Source organism: Lepus europaeus, chromosome 5, assembly GCF_033115175.1.
Source record: "Lepus europaeus isolate LE1 chromosome 5, mLepTim1.pri, whole genome shotgun sequence".
NCBI classification, from domain to species: Eukaryota; Metazoa; Chordata; class Mammalia; order Lagomorpha; family Leporidae; genus Lepus; species Lepus europaeus.
In genome coordinates, this window is record NC_084831.1 from 151,276,798 (window position 1) to 151,295,950 (window position 19,153).

The 19,153-nt window shown below is 41.6% G+C and overlaps 1 protein-coding gene across 2 annotated transcripts in view; it reads left to right on the forward strand.

Moving 5' to 3' along the window:
• ACBD6 (acyl-CoA binding domain containing 6) overlaps window positions 1-19,153 on the forward strand; it is a 199,204-nt gene that overhangs the window by 102,198 nt on the left and 77,853 nt on the right. Inside the window, exon 6 of one of the 2 annotated variants that reach the window (XM_062193826.1) lies at window positions 923-1,012. The exons of the other annotated variant lie outside the window; for it this stretch is intronic. Coding sequence (XP_062049810.1) covers window positions 923-1,012 — 90 coding nt within the window. The remainder of the gene's footprint in view (window positions 1-922; window positions 1,013-19,153) is intronic. 2 annotated transcript variants of the gene reach the window in all.

Below are 19,153 nucleotides of genomic sequence, written 5' to 3' on the forward strand. Positions count from 1 at the left end.
GGGAGACCTAGAAGCTCTTTGCTTCAGCCTGGCCCAGCCCAGGCTGTTGCAGCTATCTGGGGTGTGAACTAGCAGATGGAGGATCTGTCTCTCCCTCTCTCGCTGTAACTCTGACTTGCAAATAAATAAAAAAAGAGCTTAAAAAAATTCTTAACTATTTAAGGAAATTTAACCATAGTATATTTATTTATTTTATTTTTTTAAAAGATTTATTTTATTTATTTGAAAGAGTCACAGAGAGAGGCAGAGAGAGAAATCCTCCATCCACTGGTTCACTCCCCAGATGGCTGCAACATCTGGAGCTGTGCCGATCCCAAAGCCAGGAGCAAGGAGCCAGGAGCCTCCTCTGGGCCTCCCACATGGGTGCAGGGGCCCAAGGACTTGGGCCATCTTCCAGTGCTTTCCCAGGCCATAGCAGAGAGCTGGATGAGAAGTGGAGCAGCTGGGACTAGACCTGGCGCCCATATGGGATGCCAGCACTTCAGGCCAGGGCTCTAACCCTCTGCGCCACAGCGCCAGCCCCACCATAGTATAATTAGATTCTGATTTCTATGCTTTAAGTACTTTTTTATCCATAAGATTTCATTGACCAGAAGAACATAATAAAGTACTTTATTAAAGTACTTTTAAAGGGTTTTTCTTTTAGCTCATTCATTCAACAAGTATTATTGATACTGTTGTTGTTACTACTCTGTATGTGAGGAGACTAAGTAAGCGGGAAGAAGTCATTGAGCTGGTATATAATCAAGGCGGAAGTAGAACTCAGGATTTCAGATTGATTGCCTATTGCATTTCTCGTAGTACAGTTTAAGTCAATCATTCTTAGAATGACCTACAATTTTACATATTTCTTTGTGTTTCTTAAAACATCTTACATATGGCCCACAACTGAATTAACACATACCGTTTTCTGTGTTTTCAGGGCAGAGCTCTACTCCACTGGGCATGTGACCGAGGACATAAGGAGCTAGTCACAGTCTTCCTACAGTATAAAGCTGACGTTAACTGTCAGGTAGGAGTGATACAGTGAAATTCACATAACAAAGCTTACCAGACTCACCATTTCAAGGTGTACAGTTTCATGGTATTAATATATTTCACAATGTTATACAATTATCACTACTAAAGAGTTCTGTAATATTGTCATTACCCGAAAAGGAAACATTTAAGCAGTCACTTCCCAGTTCCCGTACCCCAGACCTTGGCAACCACTGATAAGCTTTCTGTTTTTGTGGATTTGCCTATTCTGGCTAGTTATTAGAATCATAAAATATGCGGTCTTTTGTGTCTGGCTTCTTTCACTTAGCATGATGTTTTCCAGGCGTTTCCCTGTTATAGCATGTAACAGAGAGTACTTGTTTCTTTCTATGGCAGAGTAATATGAATAATCCTACATTTTATTTGTCACTTGGTGTACAATTGTGTGGTTCCTATGTTTTTGGCGATTGTGAATAATGCCGCTATGAACAATTCATGTACATGGTTTTTGGTTTGAGCATCTCTTTTCATTTGTTTTGGTTATATACATAGAAGTGGAATTGCCTGACCCAGTGGTAATTTGATCTTTAATTTATTGAGGAGCCTCCAATCTGTTTTCCACAGGAGTCACACCATTTTCCATTCCTATCAACAATGCGTAATGCTTCCGATTTCACCACATCTTCACCAATACTTGTTATTTTCTCTCTTTAAAAAATAGCTACCCTGTTAGATGTGAGGTTGTACCTCACCACGATATAAATTTTTGATTTGCACTTTCTTGATAACAAATGATGTAGAGTATTTTTACATGTACTTGTTGACTATTTGTATATCTTCTTTGGAGAAATGTCTGTTCAATTTTTTTACTCACTTTTTAAAAAAGATTTATTTATTTATCTAGCTATTTATTTATTAACTTGAAAGGCAGCATAACAGAGAGGGAGAGGCAGAGAGTGAGAAAAGTCTTCCATCTGCTGGTTCATTCCCCAAGTAACCACAGTGGCCTGGACTGGGCCAGACCTAAGCCAGGAGCTTCATCTGGGTCTCTCATGTGGTTGCAGGGGCCCACACACTTGGGCTATCCTCTGTTGCTTTCCCAGGTGGATTAGCAGGGAACTAGATCAAAAGTGGAGCAGCCAGTACACAAACCAGTGCCCATGTGAGATGCTGGCACTGCAGGCAGCAGCCACAGTACTAGCCCCACTTTTACTCATTTTTAAAGGGAGTTGTTTATCTTTCTGTTTTGTTGTAAGAGGTTTTTTAAAAATATATTCTGAATAGTAAATCCTTATTAGATATACTTTGTTAATATCATCTCCCTTTGTATGTTTTCTTGTCATTTCATTGATAGCATAAAAATGCGAACATTTTTAATTTTGGTGAAATCCAGTTTATCAGTTTTTCTTTATGGTTATGATGTCATATCTTACAAGCCATTGCCAAATCTGAGTTCATTAATATATACAGCTATCTTTCTTATTTATATTGACAAAATAAACATAAATGGACCGTTCAGACCATCTTTAATGTACAGTCACATGTATGTAGCCATCAATGTCAGCTGTCTCTAGAACTTTTTCATCTTCCCCAACTGAAACTCTGCACCTGTTAAAATGCACTCCTCATCTTTCCTTCCCCCCAGCTCTTGGTGACTACCATTCTACTTTCTAGTCCGACATATTAGACAACTCTGGGTACCTCTTCTAAGTGGACTTGCACTGTTTGTCTCTTATCATCTGGCTTTTTCACTTAGCATCTTCAAGATTCATCCATGTAGTAGCAGGTATCAGAATTTTCTTCCTTATTAAAACAATAATATTCCATTGTCTGTATTTATCATATTTTGTTTATTCAAGTAATTAACACTTGTTTTCTTTCACCTTTTGGCTATTATGAATGTCAGTGTGAACACAGATATACAGATGTCTGCTTGGGTTCCTGTTTTCACTTCCTTTGGTATATACCACAAGTGGATTTACTGAATTATATGCTAATTCTGTGCTTAATTATTTGAGGAATTGGTGTATCAGTCCCGATAGCAATGTATGAACCAATTGTTCCACATTCTTGCCAGACCTTATTATTTTCCAGTGATTGATTTGAATGCCTTTTATTTTGTTTTGTTGCCTATTTGCTCTAGGTAGATCTTCCAGTACTATGTTGAATAGAAGGGGTGAAAGTGGGTATCCTTGGAATGGACATTTAGCCTAGTGGTTTAGGTACCCACATCCCACATCAGAGTGTCTGGGTTCAATTCCCAACTCCTAGCTTCCTGTAGGTGCAGACCCTGGGAGGCAATGGTGACATCTCAAGTAGTTGAGTTCCCATCACCTACATGGGAAACCTGGGTTGGGTTTCAGGATCCTGGCTCTGGCTGATCCCAGCCCAGCCCCAGCTGGATGGGCGTCTGAGCAGTGAACCAGCAGATGGGACTGCAGGCTGCTGTTTCTCTCATCCTCCACCCCACCCACCTCCTGCCACCTCTCACATAGATAAAAAAAGAAAAAACAAAAGTATCCTTGTCTTGTCCCAGGAATTTGCCTTTTAGTTTCCATGTTAGATATGAGATGCTGTAAGTGATATTCATTGCTATGTATGTCCTTTTTCGCCAGTCCTGCCATGCCTCATGGCCTACCATGGATCTTTTATGGTCGTCTTAAATTTTTCACTTCAGCTAAACTCTCTAATTTGTTCCAATATAAGTCTCTTATTTGACTTTATTTGTTTTACTTATTCCTTGACTTACTGCCTTATCCCATTTGAGTTCATTTCTGTTCACTGTTACCCTCACTCCCATTCCTTGCTTTTCAGCTTTCATAACCACCTGGCAAGATTCTATCTCTGATTAATCCAATTGCCTGGCTCCTGGGTTCTGTGTAAAACTAGGAAAAAAAATTCATACTACTCTGAAATTACGATGAATCATGGTATCCATTATTTATTTTTTAAAAAAAGATTATTTATTTATTTGAGAGAATCACAGACAGAGAGAGGGAGAGACAGACAGAGAGATCTTCTATCTGCTGGTCACTCTCCAAATGGTACAACAGCCGGAGCTGGGCCAATTTGGAGCCAGGAGCTTCTTTGGGTCTCCCATGTGGGTACAGGGCTCCAAGCACTTGGGCCATCTTCCACTGCTTTCTCAGGCCATAGCAGAGAGCTGGATCAGAAGTGGAGCAGCTAGAACTGGAACCAGTGCCCATATGGGATGCTGGCACTGCTGGCGGAGGCTTAACTTACTGCACCACAGCAGCGGCTCCAATAGTATCCATTATTAAGTTTGATTGGAAGTGTCTTCTGGTCTTATTTGCAGAATATCTCTTCTTTGCAGACAAAATTGAAGAAATCTGCATCACTAATCAAGATTGAAGCCATTAGCTGCAGATACATTTGAACATCTCTTTTTAAGTGTTCCTTGGATACTTAAAGCTCAGTGTCTAACACTGAACCTGTCATCTCTTACCTGTCTGCCCTCGCCTACCCTGCCCCTTCTTGCCATAACTGGGACTGTCACCCAGCCCACTTGCTAAGTGTCATCCTTGATTCTTCTCCTGTCTTCCCACCCATTCAAGTCCTGTAGGTTCTGATTCCTAGGTAGTTTTGTCTCAGATCTGCCTACTTCTCTAGTTCAGAACTGACAGTGTACTAGTTAAAGCTCCTCAGATTATCTCAGCAGCTCTGAACTGTATCCCTGCTGCTAAAATTGACATCTTTCAATATATTCCCTGCATTTCATCTAGGCCTTTCTAAAATGCAGATTTATAAATGCTCGTTTGTTTGTAAGATAAAATCTGAATTTAATTTGCCCCTTAAAGCGCTTCGGGACCTGGAGCTTCCCTACCTTCCACTTAGTTCTCAGCACGTTTCTGTCCGTGTGCCGCCCCGTACACTACGCTCTACTCATTCTGAAGAAGTGGATATGCGGTTCACCTGTTGCACTTTCTGTATTCTGTTTTCTCCCTCCTCTGTTCTCTTTCCTAAGCTTCATCTCTTCAAGGAAGCCTTCTCTCATTCTGTTTAGACACCTCCAATATCTCTTCTCGCTCTCTGTTTTAAGCTAATCAGAGAGTTAGCATAGTGTAATTGCCTTGTTAAGCATCTACTAGAACCTTTGAAACATTCTTGTTGTCTTCTAGGATAAGTAATTCTTTCTCCATTAGACATCTATAGCTTCTTCTTGGACCAGTTCCATAACTTTGAGTCATAAGGGCAGATCATAGCCTCAGCCTATAACCTTGCTTTGAAATATGTGTGGTCCACTGATATTTTAAGACATAAATAGTATCAGGGCCAGCATTGTGGCTCAGTGGATTAAGCTGCCACGTGGCGACACTGGCACCATGTCGGAGTTCATGTTCCACTCCTGGCTGCTCTGCTTCCTATGCAGCTCTCAGCTGGTGTGCTTGGTAAGGCAGCAGATGATGGCACAGTTCTTGGGTCTCTACCACCTACATGAAGACCCAGATGGAGTTTTTGGGCTCCTAGCTTCAGCCTAGCCCAGGCCCAGCAGTTGTGGCCATTTGGGGAGTGATCTAATGGATGATAGATTCTCTCTCTCTCTCAGTCTTTCAAGTAGCTAACTAAATACATGGGTTTTTTTTAAGAGATTTTTATTTTATTTATTTTGAGAGATAGAGTTACATACAGACAATGAGCGGGAGAGACAGAGAGAGAAAGGCCTTCCTTCCATTGGTTCACTCCCCAGATGGCCACAACAGCTGGAGCTGCGTCAATCTGAAGCCCAGATCCAGGTGCTTCTTCCAGGTCCCCCATGTGGGTGTGGGGGCCCAAGGACTTGGGCCATCTTCTGCTTTCCCAGGCCACTGCAGAGAGCTGGATTGGAAGAGGAGCAGCCAGGACTAGAACGGGCACCCATATGGGATGCCGGCGCCACAAGCAGAGGATTAACCTACTATGCCACAGTGCCAACGCCTACTAAATACTTTTTTTTTTTTTTTTTGGACAGGTAAAATAGACAGTGAGAGAGAGAGAGAGAAAGGTCTTCTTCTGTTGGTTCACTCCCCAGATGGCTGCTACAGCCTGTGCTGCGCCGATCTGAAGCCAGGAGCCAGGTGCTTCCTCCTGGTCCGCGATGCGGGTGCAGGGACCCAAGCACTTGGGCCATCCTCCACTGCCCTCCCGGGCCACAGCAGGGAGCTGGACTGGAAGAGGAGCAACCGGGACTAGAACCCAGCACCCATATGGAATGCTGGCACCACAGGCGGAGGATTAACCAAGTGAGCCATGGCGCCAGCCCCTAAATACATCTTTTTAAAAAGTGTTATGTACACACACATACACACTCAAAAGTACAAAAGAATGTGAAACTCTTTCTTCCAACTTTGTTTTCCTGCCACCTGGTTCTCTCCAGAGGCAGAACCTATTACGAGTGTTATCAGTGTATGTGCTATGTATGGAAGCACATTCAGTAGCAGTATGATAGCGAACTATGATAGTGTTTTGCCACTTGCTTTGTTTATTTAAGAAATAAACATAATGGCCGGCACCGTGGCTCACTACGCTAATCCTCCGCCTTGTGGCGCCGGCACACCGGGTTCTAGTCCCAGTCGGGGCACTGATCCTGTCCCGGTTGCCCCTCTTCCAGGCCAGCTCTCTGCTGTGGCCCGGGAGTGCAGTGGAGGATGGCCCAAGTCCTTGGGCCCTGCACCCCATGGGAAACCAGGATAAGCGCCTGGCTCCTGCCATCGGATCAGCGCGGTGCCCCGGCCGCAGCGCGCCTACCGCAGCGCGCCTACCGCGGCAGCCATTGGAGGGTGAACCAATGGCAAAAGGAAGACCTTTCTCTCTGACTCTCTCTCACTGTCCACTCTGCCTGTCAAAAATTAAAATAAATAAATAAACATAAAATGATCATGGAGATCATTCTCTGTCAGTATCTAGAGTACTGCCTTATTCTTTTTGATCTGTATATTATTCTTTTATAGAGAATATATCATCATTTAGTTAACTAGTACCATATAAAAGGACTTTAAGAATTTATTCTTTACCAGCAATGTATGGGAGAATTCTCATTTCTCTACCCTTACCAAAATAGTTTGTGGTAGCCTTTTTTGTTGTCTGATGGATGAAGAATGTTGTATCACAGTTTTAATCTGCATTTCTCTTAAGAGATACTGAGCATCTTTTCATACATTTATGAGCCCTATTTGTATTTCACTTTCTGTGAACCACCTGTGCTTTGGCCATTTTTCATTGTAATGATGGTGATTTTCTTCTGGATTTATATAAATATTTTGTTTATTAAGGAAAATTAGCGCTTTCTTTGTGGTATAATTGTTCAATTTTTTTTCCCATGTTTTCTTCTGATACTTTCATCATCTCGTGATTTCTTTGATCCATTTAGAATTATTTTGTCATATTTATATTGGGCAATTTATTTTTCCAGATGATGCCAGCTTTATTTTTGTCTAGATTATTAGCCAGTTCAAATAATCTTTATTGAATATCCAGTACCCTTTCTGTATTGGTTTGAAGTATCTTTACCACATTTTCATTTCTTCAGTGTAATGCAGTCTGAGCTTGCTTTTCCTTTCTGCTACTCTGTTATACTTTAGAATCCTTTAATATCATGTCATGCATCTTCCCTTACTACTTATTCTGTCTTTCTTACTTTCTTGCTTATTTTTCCGTGTAAACCTTGAAGTCATCCTACCAACCTTTGTTTTCCCCAACCACTAACACCACTAAGTTAAAACAAGCCGTTGATGCATTTGGGTCTTTCATTTGGTTTGCAGTGTTTGGGGTTGTTTTAGAGAGAAATGTCACCAAGCTAGCATTGCCCGAGGCTTTCACCTTGTGTATTTCTTATGTTCTATTTGTTTAGATAGCATAAGATAAGTAACCTCAAATCTGCTTTATGTAGCTTTATAGAACACTCCTTACAAAATACCAGCTTTCATGTGAAGGAAAAACATCACAAAGTTCTTAGGGTGGCTCGGTTAGGAAAGTGTTTTCCTTGCCCTCTTCAGAGACACACTGCCGTTTTTCTGTTGCCCTAGCATTGGTTTTTTCTTTATTATTGACACTCACATTTTATACTATGGCTGTGGTTTGGATATGGTTTGGGTGTATTCCACAAGGGTTCATGTGTGTGAGATTTAATCCCAACTGTGAGGTTTTAAGGGAGTATGAACATAATGTAACTGTGATGCTTGGAGCTGTGGCCTTTGGGAGGTGATTAGGTTTAGATGAGATCATTGCAGGGAGTCGCTGTGATAGAACACTGGTGGCTTTGTAAGAAGAGTGAGGGAGACACACATGCATAATCCCTGTCTTGCAATGTCCTACCCCGCACCACCTCAGGACTCTGCCAGAAGACCATCACCAGATGTGGGCCCTCGAGTCTCCAGAGCTGTGTGCTAAGTAAACTTCTTTGCTGTATAAAGTTACCCAGCCTCAGGTATTTGTTACAGTAATGAAAAACAGATTCAGACAACAATTTAACTTCAGTAATGAGAATGCTTTGGTTTTGTCAGTTTGAGTTGCTAACATTGCTTCCAAATAAGAAGGCTCCTGGAGATTAGCTCTCAGAATAGCTTTCCCTTTGTAATTTCTTCTTTGGTTTCGTTACTGAAAACTCTTTTCAAATATAGACAATGAACCATAAAAAATGGAAGAAAAGGTTCATCTCTCTCATGACTCAGTCTTTCTTAAACAACATTATTATTGACTGGCCTATTGGTTGCCAAAAAGGAAAATCAATTTTATTAGAAGTATTTGCTTGGCCACAGACCTTGGTACTAACCCATCACAGACAGGCTGATGTTATCAACTATCTGAAGACTAATTTTTACCATTAGTCTGAAACGAAGTAGTAATTAGGGATATGTCAAAGTCCACTTTGTGTTTTCCTGTCATTTTTTACCCTTCAATGTACTCATACATTCTTTTATTGCATGAAGTTTCTGAATGTCCTATGACTCTGATGGAATTGGAACTTGTAATTTTATTTTACTTTATTTCTAAGAAAGATCATTTCTAGATTTCGTTTGTTATCTGTTAGTATTATGGACATAGTTTTATCTTTTCCTCTACTTGATACTGATTTTTAGTTCAGCTCTGGAAGTTAGGCTCTTACCACATTGCTCTTACATACAGCGTTCTTGCCTTGTGGAGTCTGATTTTTCAAGCTCTGAAAAAAAGATGAAAAATAAAAAATAAAAAGCGGGGAAAAAAAAGAAAGAAGAAAAATTTTCCCAAAAGGTATGTTTTGGGATGCTGAAGAGTTATTGGTGGATTTCCTTGGATTTGTAGTAAATGAACCCTAAGTAAGAAATAAGTAGGGTTGGGAGTAGGAATAGGAGCATCTGAGGTGTTGTTGTCTACACTGTGCAGTGAATGTTACACATTGCAGTTTTTGGAGTGGTTTGGAAGTGTTCAGGGTTTCATGATTTATACATTACGTACATTTGTGGTTATAGAGCAGCACCATGCAACATACCCTCTCGTGAATACCTTGTTAACTATCTGGTCTTGTAGAAGACGTCAAAAGCATGAGAGAAGTGGGAAGCCATAAATAATCTCATTCCATGGTATATATGGGGCAGGGGGAGAATAAGAACTATCTTTGTGGTATTTACTGTGTGCCAAGCTTTTTATGTGCATTTCCTCTTTTAGTCATCACATCAGTCCCATAATGTACATATATGACTGATTGCATTTCACTGATGAAGAGACAGGTGCTTAGAGAAGTCGTAGCTAAGAAAGTAACAAGCCTTGGGTTTGGACATGTCATTCTGACTCCAGAGCCCAAGCTCTTAACATATTCACTGTAAAATTTGAATATATTTCATTCTTGTCTTTATCTGTTTACATATATATATATTAGGGCCGGTGCTGTGGCATAGTAGGTAAAGCCACTGCCTGCAGTGCCAGCATCCCAAATGGGTGCCAGTTTGAGTCCCAACTGCTCCACTTCCAATCCAGCCCTCTGCTCTGAGAAAGCAGTGGAAGATGGCCCAGCTCCTTGGGCCCCTGCACCCCCATGGGAGACCCAGAAGAAGCTCTTGGCTCTTGCTTTCGGACTCACACAGCTCTGGCCGTTACAGCCATTTGGGAAATGAACCAGTGGATGGAAGATCTCTCTGTATCTCTCTTCCTCTCTCTCTCTATGTAACTGTGATTTTGAAATAAATAAATTTATATATTTAAAATTATTATTTAAAATTATTAATGTATAAAATAAATTTCATTGAGGAACATGTAGTAAATAAATATTAAGGACGTATCTTAGAGCATTTTCTGTATATGTACACCTGTGTAGCTGGTACCTGCATCAAATTAGAGCATTTCCAGAACTCTTCAAAGTTACTTCTTCAACTACATCCTGTCAATGCCCGTATCTACACCCTGAGGTAACTGTTATTTTGTCTTCTGTCACCACTGATTAGTTCTAACTCTTCTTCAAATTCAATATTGTGAATCATATATATTCGTTTTTAAAAAGATGATAATGTATTTGATAGAGAGACCCAACAGGAAAACTGGAGAGACAGACAGAGAGAGCTCTCATCCTCTGGTTCACTTCCCCTAATGCCTTGCATGTCAAGGCTGGATCATGACTGGGCTGGGGCCAGAGACAGGCACTAGGAACACAATCCAGGTCTCCCATGTGGGTAGCAGGTACCTAATTACCTGAGCCATCACCATTGCTTCCCCGGGTCCTGCAATGACAGAAAGCTGTAGTCAGGAGTCACAGCCAAGAATTGAACCCAGGCACTCCAGGATGCAGTGTCTTAAACTCTAGGTTAAACATCTACTCCTAGTATCCATTATTCTTTTATATCGGGCTTATTACTCTCAGCATTTGTGATGCTTGTTCACGTTGTTACATAACTCAGTTGCTCCTTTATTTGTATTGCTGTGTGACATTCTGTTGTGTGCATGTTCTGCAGTTTATCCCTTCTCCTGATGGACACTTAGATGATTTTCCCTTCACTTTTTGGTTATTACGGATAAGGCAGCTGTAAAACTTCTTGGATGACAGCATGCAAATATATTTTCATTTCTCTTGGGCATATAGCTAGGAATATACTGGGTCATGTGGTAACTCTATGTTTAATCTTTGAAGGAACTGCTTATTATTTTTCAAAGAGGTCATACCACCGCAGAGGCCAGTGTTGTGGCGTAGCAGATTAAGCCGGTTAGAGTCCCAGCAGCTGCACTTCCCTTGCAGCTCCCTGCTAATGTGCCTGGGAAAGCAGTGGAAGATGGCTGGAGTGTTTGGGCCCCTGCACCTGCATGGGAAACCTGAATTGAGTTCCAGGCTCCTGGTTTCTGCCTAGCTCAGCCCCAGCCATTGTAGCCATTTGGGGAGTAAACCAGCAAAAAGAAGGTAGATCGATTGATCGATCGATCGCTCTCTCTCTCTCTCTCTCTCTTACCCTGCCTTTCAAATAAATAAATAAATCTTTAAAAAAAAAAAAAAAAGGTTGCACCATTTTACATCCCCAACAGCAGTGTCTAAGAATTCTGATTCCTCCATATCCTCACCAACACTTGCTATCATTCTTTTTCGCTGCAGCTGCCCTGGTGTGTGTAGAGTAGCATCTCATTGTGGTTATTTTTATTAATAACATTTTTAGCTGACACATAAGAATTGGACATATTTATGGAGTACCAAATGATATTTGATACATAATGGTGCTTACCAGAGACTGGAGAATATAGTGGGCAGAGATGAGGAATGGTTAATCATATGTATATAAAATTAATTGAAAATAGATCTTGGGCCGGCGCCGTGGCTCAACAGGTTAATCCTCCGCCTTGCGGCGCCAGCACACCAGGTTCTAGTCCCAGTCGGGGCACTGGATTCTGTCCCATTTGCCCCTCTTCCAGGCCAGCTCTCTGCTGTGGCCCGGGAGTGCAGTGGAGGATGGCCCAAGTGCTTGGGCCCTGCACCCGCATGGGAGAACAGGATAAGCACCTGGCTCCTGGCTTCGGATCAGTGCGGTGTGTCGGCCGCAGCGCGCCAGCCATTGGAGGGTGAACCAACGGCAAGGGAAGACCTTTCTCTCTGTCTCTCTCTCTCTCTCACTGTCCACTCTGCCTGTCAAAAAAAAAAAAAAGAAAGAAAATAGATCTTAGTAAAAATGAGAATAGAACAGGGAGGAGGAAGAGTGATGGGGTTGTTGGTGGGAGGGTGGCTACAGTGGGAAGAATATTCCTAAAGTTGTATTTATGAAAAGAAATAAATTATTATACATCAAAAAAACCCTCTTTGTGGTTTTGATTTTTGTTTCCTTGATGATTAGGGATATTGAAAATCTTGGCCGGCGCCACGGCTCACTAGGCTAATCCTCCACCTGTGGCGCCGGCACACCGGGTTCTAGTCCTGGTTGGGGCACCGATCCTGTCCTGGTTGCCCCTCTTCCAGGCCAGCTCTCTGCTGTGGCCAGGGAGGGCAGTGGAGGATGGCCCAAGTCCTTGGGCCCTGCACCCCATGGGAGACCAGGATAAGCACCTGGCTCCTGCCATCGGATCAGCGCGGATCACCTACCACGGCGGCCATTGGAGGGTGAACCAACGGCAAAGGAAGACCTTTCTCTCTGTCTCTCTCTCTCTCACTATCCACTCTGCCTGTCAAAAATTAAGAAAAAAAAATTTTTGAATTTAAAAATAAAAAATAAAAAAAAAGAAAATCTTTTCATGTACTTATTGGCCAGTCCTACATTTGTTCTTAGAGCCTGTGCCTATTATTAAAATAAGGCTATTTATCTCTTTTATCTCTTATTATCGAGTTGTAGGATTATTCATGTGTTCTGAATACATATTCTCAGATACATGATTTGTAAATATTTCCTTCCATTCAGTGGATTTTTTCACTTTCTTGATAGTGTCCTTTGAAACAAAGTTTTAAATTTTGATGGAGTCTAAGTTATTTTTAAATTTTATTTGTACTTTTACTATCTTGGGAAACCATTGTCTTATCAAAGATCATGATGATTAACCTTTTTTTAAAAGATTTATTTTATTTATTTGAAAGAGTTAAGAGAGAGGTAGAGACAGAGAGGTCTTCCATCCGCTGGTTCACTCCCCAGATGGCTGCAACAGCTGGAGCTGCGCTGATCCAAAGCCAGGAGCTTCTTCCGTGTCTCCCACACAGGTGCAGGGGCCCAAGGACTTGGGCCATCCTCCACTGTCTTCCCAGGCCATAGCAGAGAACTGGATCGGAAGTGGAGCAGCCAGGACTAGAACCAGCACTCATATGGGATGCCGGAGCTTCAGGCCAGGGCATTAACCCACTGTGCCACAGATGATTAACCTTTTCCTTTAAGTTTTGTAGTGTTATCTCTTACATTTAGATTTTTTATTCATTTTTAATTAATTTTGCAGAGTGTAAGGCAGGTGGTCCAACTTCATTCTTTTACATGTTTGCCTCCATTTGTTGAAAAGACTGCTCTTTCCCCTATTAAATTCTTTCAGTACCCATGTCAAAAATCAATTGCAAACGTGAATGTTTATTTCTAAATATTCAGCTTTACTCCTTTGATCCATATCTATATCCTTAATTCAATTCCAGAGAGTCTTGATTACCATAGTTTTGTAATAATATGTTTTAAAATTGAGAACTCTGGGTTCTCTTAACTTTTTTTTCAGGGTTTTGACTATTCTGGGTCCCTTAAATTTTCATTGAATTCTAGGATCACTTTGTCCATCTTTGCAAAATAAAGTATATTGATTTCTAATTTGATTCTCCTATGGTGAGAGAACATCGTACTAGTTTCAGTATTTTGCAGTTGCTAACATTGGAAAAAATCCTATCAAATGATGTATTTTAAGGAATACTGTATGTTCTTTTGAAAAGACTATTTTGTAATTGTTTGATGTAGTTATCAATAAGTACCATTTTTATGAGATTGATTAATAGTATCAGTCAAATGTTTCATATTCTTTTTTTTTTAATTTTTTTTAACTTTTATTTAATGAATATAAATTTCCAGTGTACAGCTTATGGATTACAATGGCTTCCCCCCCCCATAACTTCCCTCCCACCCGCAACCCTCCCCTCTCCCGCTCCCTCTCCCCTTCCATTTGCATCAAGATTCATTTTCAATTCTCTTTATATACAGAAGATCAATTTAGTATAAAGATTTCAACAGTTTGCACCCACATAGAAACACAAAGTGAAACATACTGTTTGAGTACTAGTTATAGCATTAAATCACAATGGACAGCACATTAAGGACAGAGATCCCACATGGGGAGCAAGTGCACAGTGGCTCCTGTTGTTGACCCAACAAATTGACACTCTAGTTTATGGCGCCAGTAACCATCCTAGGCTGTCGTCATGAGTTGCCAAGGCTATGGAAGCCTTCCAAGTTTGCCGACTCTGATCATATTTAGACAAGGTCATAAAAGACAGAGTGAGGATAGTAACCAATGATCCTAAGAGTGGCATTTACCAGGTTTGAACAATTATACAGCATTAAGTGGGGAAGAGGACCATCAGTACACACAGGTTGGGAGTAGAGCCATTGGTGGTAGAGTAGAGGTTATGATTACAAAGGAATGAGGCCCAAGTGCACTAGACAGGGCCTAGAACAAAGGACAGAGTCATTATTAGAGGAGCTAAGAAAGGTGCTGTCTAAGCTACAATTAAGTTTTCTGATTGAGAGGCAAATAGAACCTGATAGAAGGGGCTTGATAATAATCTGGTGGGCTTTAGGCCTTGTAAATTCAGAGGCCCAGACCTATCTATCTCTCACATGGGGTATATCCTAAGGGAGGTGTGAACCTCCTAGGGGAAGGCACTCTGTTGACTTTCATTGCTTGGCTGGCCTGGGAGGAGAGCTGGCCAGGTAAAGGCAGGTGGCATCTCTAAATTTACAGTTCTGCCTGCAATGTTGCTGACCCTACTTGACCATCCCCTCAGCTGCAGTGGTCACTTTGGAAGTTGGGCTGAGTGAAGGGCTTTTCAGCTTAGAGCCAATAAGATCTGTGGCTCTGACCTGGGCATCCTTCGACTCCAGGGCAGGTCCATTTCCAGTGATCCAACTCTTGGCAGAGCTGCCAGGGCTCTTCATAAGCTGACTTCTGCTGAAGCCCAGGCTTACCACATTGAAAGCCACTGCAGTGGACTGGCCTGTTGGGTCTCCTTGAGGGCAGATCACTGTACAGATCAGCCATTAATAGGCCTGCCACCCTATACAGTAAGTAGAAAAAACCTCCCTTTCAGACCAAAGGGAAAGAAAGTTTTAAAGTGAGAATATAATTTTCCTCATGGGCATTGTCTACCTTAGAAAAACTACTACAGAACATGCCTGTGACTATAGACTTGTAGTTCAGGCCACCGAAGATTAGAGATGGGAAACGGGCACTCCCTTGACTTGCATCCTCTGGTATGCTTTAACACAAACCAGGAGGAAAAGAAAGCTCGGCATCAGAAGCAAAGGGTGGCAGGCCTATAAATGTTTCATATTCTTACTGATTTTTTGTCTACTCATTTATCAGCTATTAAGAACATTGTATTAAAATCTCCAATTATGGTTGGAGATTCATCTGTTTTTCCTTTTAGCTCTGTTAATTTTTGTGTGTTTTGAAACTATGTTGTTAGATAATACAGATTTAAGTTTCGTCTTCCTGTTGAATTGACCCTTTTATCATTGTCTATTTTTATATCAGTTAATACTGACTGCCATAAATGTGCTTTATCCAGTGTCAAATCATCTTTCCTTTATATATTTTTGCCTTCTACAAAAATATTTGGATAATATTTGCCTATCATTTAATTGCCAGTCAACTTGGCCCGCCTTATCAAAGTGCCAGACTGAGTGGCTTAAACAACACATTTATGTTATCACAGTTCTAGAGACTCCAAATCCAAGATCAAGTAGCTGATTGGTTTCTGATGAGGCCTCTCAATCTAGCTTGTCTAGCACTCTGACCTCAGAATCAGCCCTTAAGGCACTCCAGTTCGGCTGGAAAGCCCAAGGGGAGCATTTCAGTCATCGAAAGCCAAGACACTTCAGCAAAAGATGTCCTACATAAAGGACCCTTGTGGGGGAGACCCCAGCGGAAAGAAGGAGCCACCAAACAAGGGTGTAATTTTCTCTGAAGGGAGGAGAAAACTTCCACTTTGCTATGGCATTATCTAAATACTGATGGAGTTTGTGGATCCAAAAGGCTTCACAGCCTTGGCAGCTCATGACAAGAGCCTCAGGTGATCTTTGGCATCATACATAAGAGTGTTAATTGTTACATTAACAACAGGAGTCACTGTGCACTAACTTCTCATGCAGGACCTCTGTCCTCAGAGAGTTGTATCATGGGATTTATTAGTAAATAATAATCAAGAGTCACTTCCTTTTAGTGTATTAAACAGAGAATATTATAATGTCTAAGAGCTCACAAAAGAGGTATCATCTTTGGGTTCTTCAAAGACAATTAAGTTGCTAAAAGGAAAGAAGGGGGAGGAAGGAAGGGAGAAGAAGGAGGAGGAAGAAAAAGCAAAATCGCCTTCAAGAAGCAACAACACAGATCAGCCCTTGTCTAGACTGTCGAGGAACACTTCCCTTAGTTTTCTTTACTCTTTCTTTTTCTTCTTTCTTTTTGTTTTTCTTTCTCAGATTAAACAGGAGAGGGAGCAGGAAGGTGGGGAAGAATGGGTGGCATGGTGGTACCGTGGGAAGAATTACTGTGTGCGTTATGCTGTATTTATGAGATACATATAAATTAAAAATAAATTAATTTGTCAACCACCATCTTCATACTATGTCCTCACAGGGCTTTTCCTCTATTTGCGGGGGGAGAGAGAGACAGACAGACAGACAGAAATGGTCCTTTATGTTTTTCAAGGTTGATTGATTGATTTAAAGGTCAGAGTTAAGACAGAGATCTTACATCTGCTGGTTCACTCCCCAAATGACTACAATGGCTAGGCCTGAGCCAGGCTGAAGTCAGGAGCCAGGAGTTTGATCTGGGTCTGCTGTGTGGGTGCAGGAACCCAAGTACTTGTGCCATCTTGCTGCTTTCCCAGGTGCATTAGGAAACTGGATCAGAAGTAGAGCAGCTGGGACTTGGCCACACGTATGGGGTGCCAGTGTTGCAGGTGGCAGCTTAATCTGCTCTGCCACAGCACCAGCCCCAAGTTCTACCTTTATGACAGTCTTTAACTATAATTACTTCCTTCAAGGCCCTTTTTCCAATTACATTCATATTGGGGGGGTTAGGGCCTCAACATATGCACTGGATTGTGGGCCATCCCTAACACTCTTTTTAAATTTGAAGTGTGTTTCTTGTAAACAGCATGAGGTGGGTCTTGGTTTTTATTCAGTCTGATAATCTTTATCTTTTAATTCCTGTGTATCGTTTATTTACACTGAATCTGATTGCTGTTGGGTTTGTTTTCCATCTTGCTGTTTATTTTCTTTTCCTCTTACATTGTTTTGTTTCCCTTTTTCTCTTTGTGACTTATTTTATGTTCATTGAATATATTTTTATGATTGTATTTTACTTTATGGATATTTGCCATACCTTTTAGAGTTATTCTTTTAGCATCAGAAATTAAAAACAGACCCTTGACTTATTACAGTCTATCTTAAATGAACATACTTTTGTGACATCCTGAACAGTATAAGAACCATAAAGTGGTTTATTTTTTCTTGAGTTTCTGGTATAGTTGTGATATATTTTTACTTTTATGTTTTTTACAAACCTCACAGGATGCTGTCAGTAGTATTTTATCTTTCCCAGTATGCTTAGCCTTTCTGATAGACTTTTTATTCCTTCTAAAATTTCCCTGATCGTATCTAAAATCATTTGTCTTTAGCCCTAGAACTTTAATACTTCTTGAGGCATTGACTTCTAGTGATGTGAGGAATTCTCTCAGCTTTTATTAGTACAAGAATGTCTCTTTCACTTACAGTTTAGGAAGATAACTTTGCTTGATAGGGAATTCCTTGTTGAAGTTTTTTTTTCCTTTAGGCCGTATAAAGCTATCATTCCATTGTCTTTTAGCTCTGATTTTCTTTTTTTAGACATCAACTGTATTTTGATTGTTGTTCCTCTGAAGATAACACATCTCTTTTGCTTTGGTTACACTTAAGATTTTTCTATATATTCCATTTTCCAGTAATGTCGATGTATGGTTTTTATTTTTAACCCTGTTTGTTCACTGAACTTTCTATATGGCTTTCATTCATTGGAGGAACTTTTAAGCTGTGACTTCGTCCGTTCCATTTCTTTTGCATTTGGAATTAAAATTTCACTTGGCTCACTTGGTTAATCTTCCGCCTACAGCACCAGCATCCCATATGGGCGCCGGGTTCTAGTCCCGGTTACTCCTCTTCCAGTCCAGCCCTCTGCTGTGGCCCGGGAAGGCAGTGGAAGATGGCCCAGGTCCTTGGGCCCTGCACCCGCATGGGAGACCAGGAGGAAGCACCTGGCTCCTAGCTTCGGATCGGCGCAGTGCAGGCTCTAGCGGCCATTTGGGGAGTGAACCAACAAAAGGAAGACCTTTCTGTCTCTTTCTCTCACTGTCTAACTCTTCATCAAATAAAAATAATCTATTTGCAATTAATACATAATAATTACAAATGTTTAGGGGCCAGCACTGTGGCATTGTGGATGAAGCTGCCACTTGCTGTGCTGGCATCCCACATGGGCACCAGTTCAAGTCTCTACTGCTCCACTTCTGACCCAGCTCTCTGCTATGGCCTGGGAAAGCAGTGGAAGATGGCCCAAGTCCTTGGGTACCTGCACACATGTGGGAGACCCAGATGAGGCTTCTGGCTCCTGACTTTGGATTGGCCCAGCTCAGGCCATTTGTGGCCATTTGAGGAGTGGACCAGTGCATGGAAGACCTCTTCCTCTCTGCCTCTGCCTCTCATTTCAAATAAATAAATGTATATATTTTTTATTTTATTTTATTTTTTTGACAGGTAGAGTGGACAGTGAGAGAGAGAGAGAGAGAAAGGTCTTCCTTTACCATTGGTTCACCCTCCAGTGGCCGCTGCGGCCAGCGCGCTGTAGCCAGTGCACCACGCTGATCTGAAGCCAGGAGCCAGGTGCTTCTCCTGGTCTCCCATGCGGGTACAGGGCCCAAGCACTTGGGCCATCCTCCACTGCACTCCCGGGCCACAGCAGAGAGCTGGCCTGGAAGAGGGGCAACTGGGACAGAATCCGGCGCCCCGACCGGGACTAGAACCCGGTG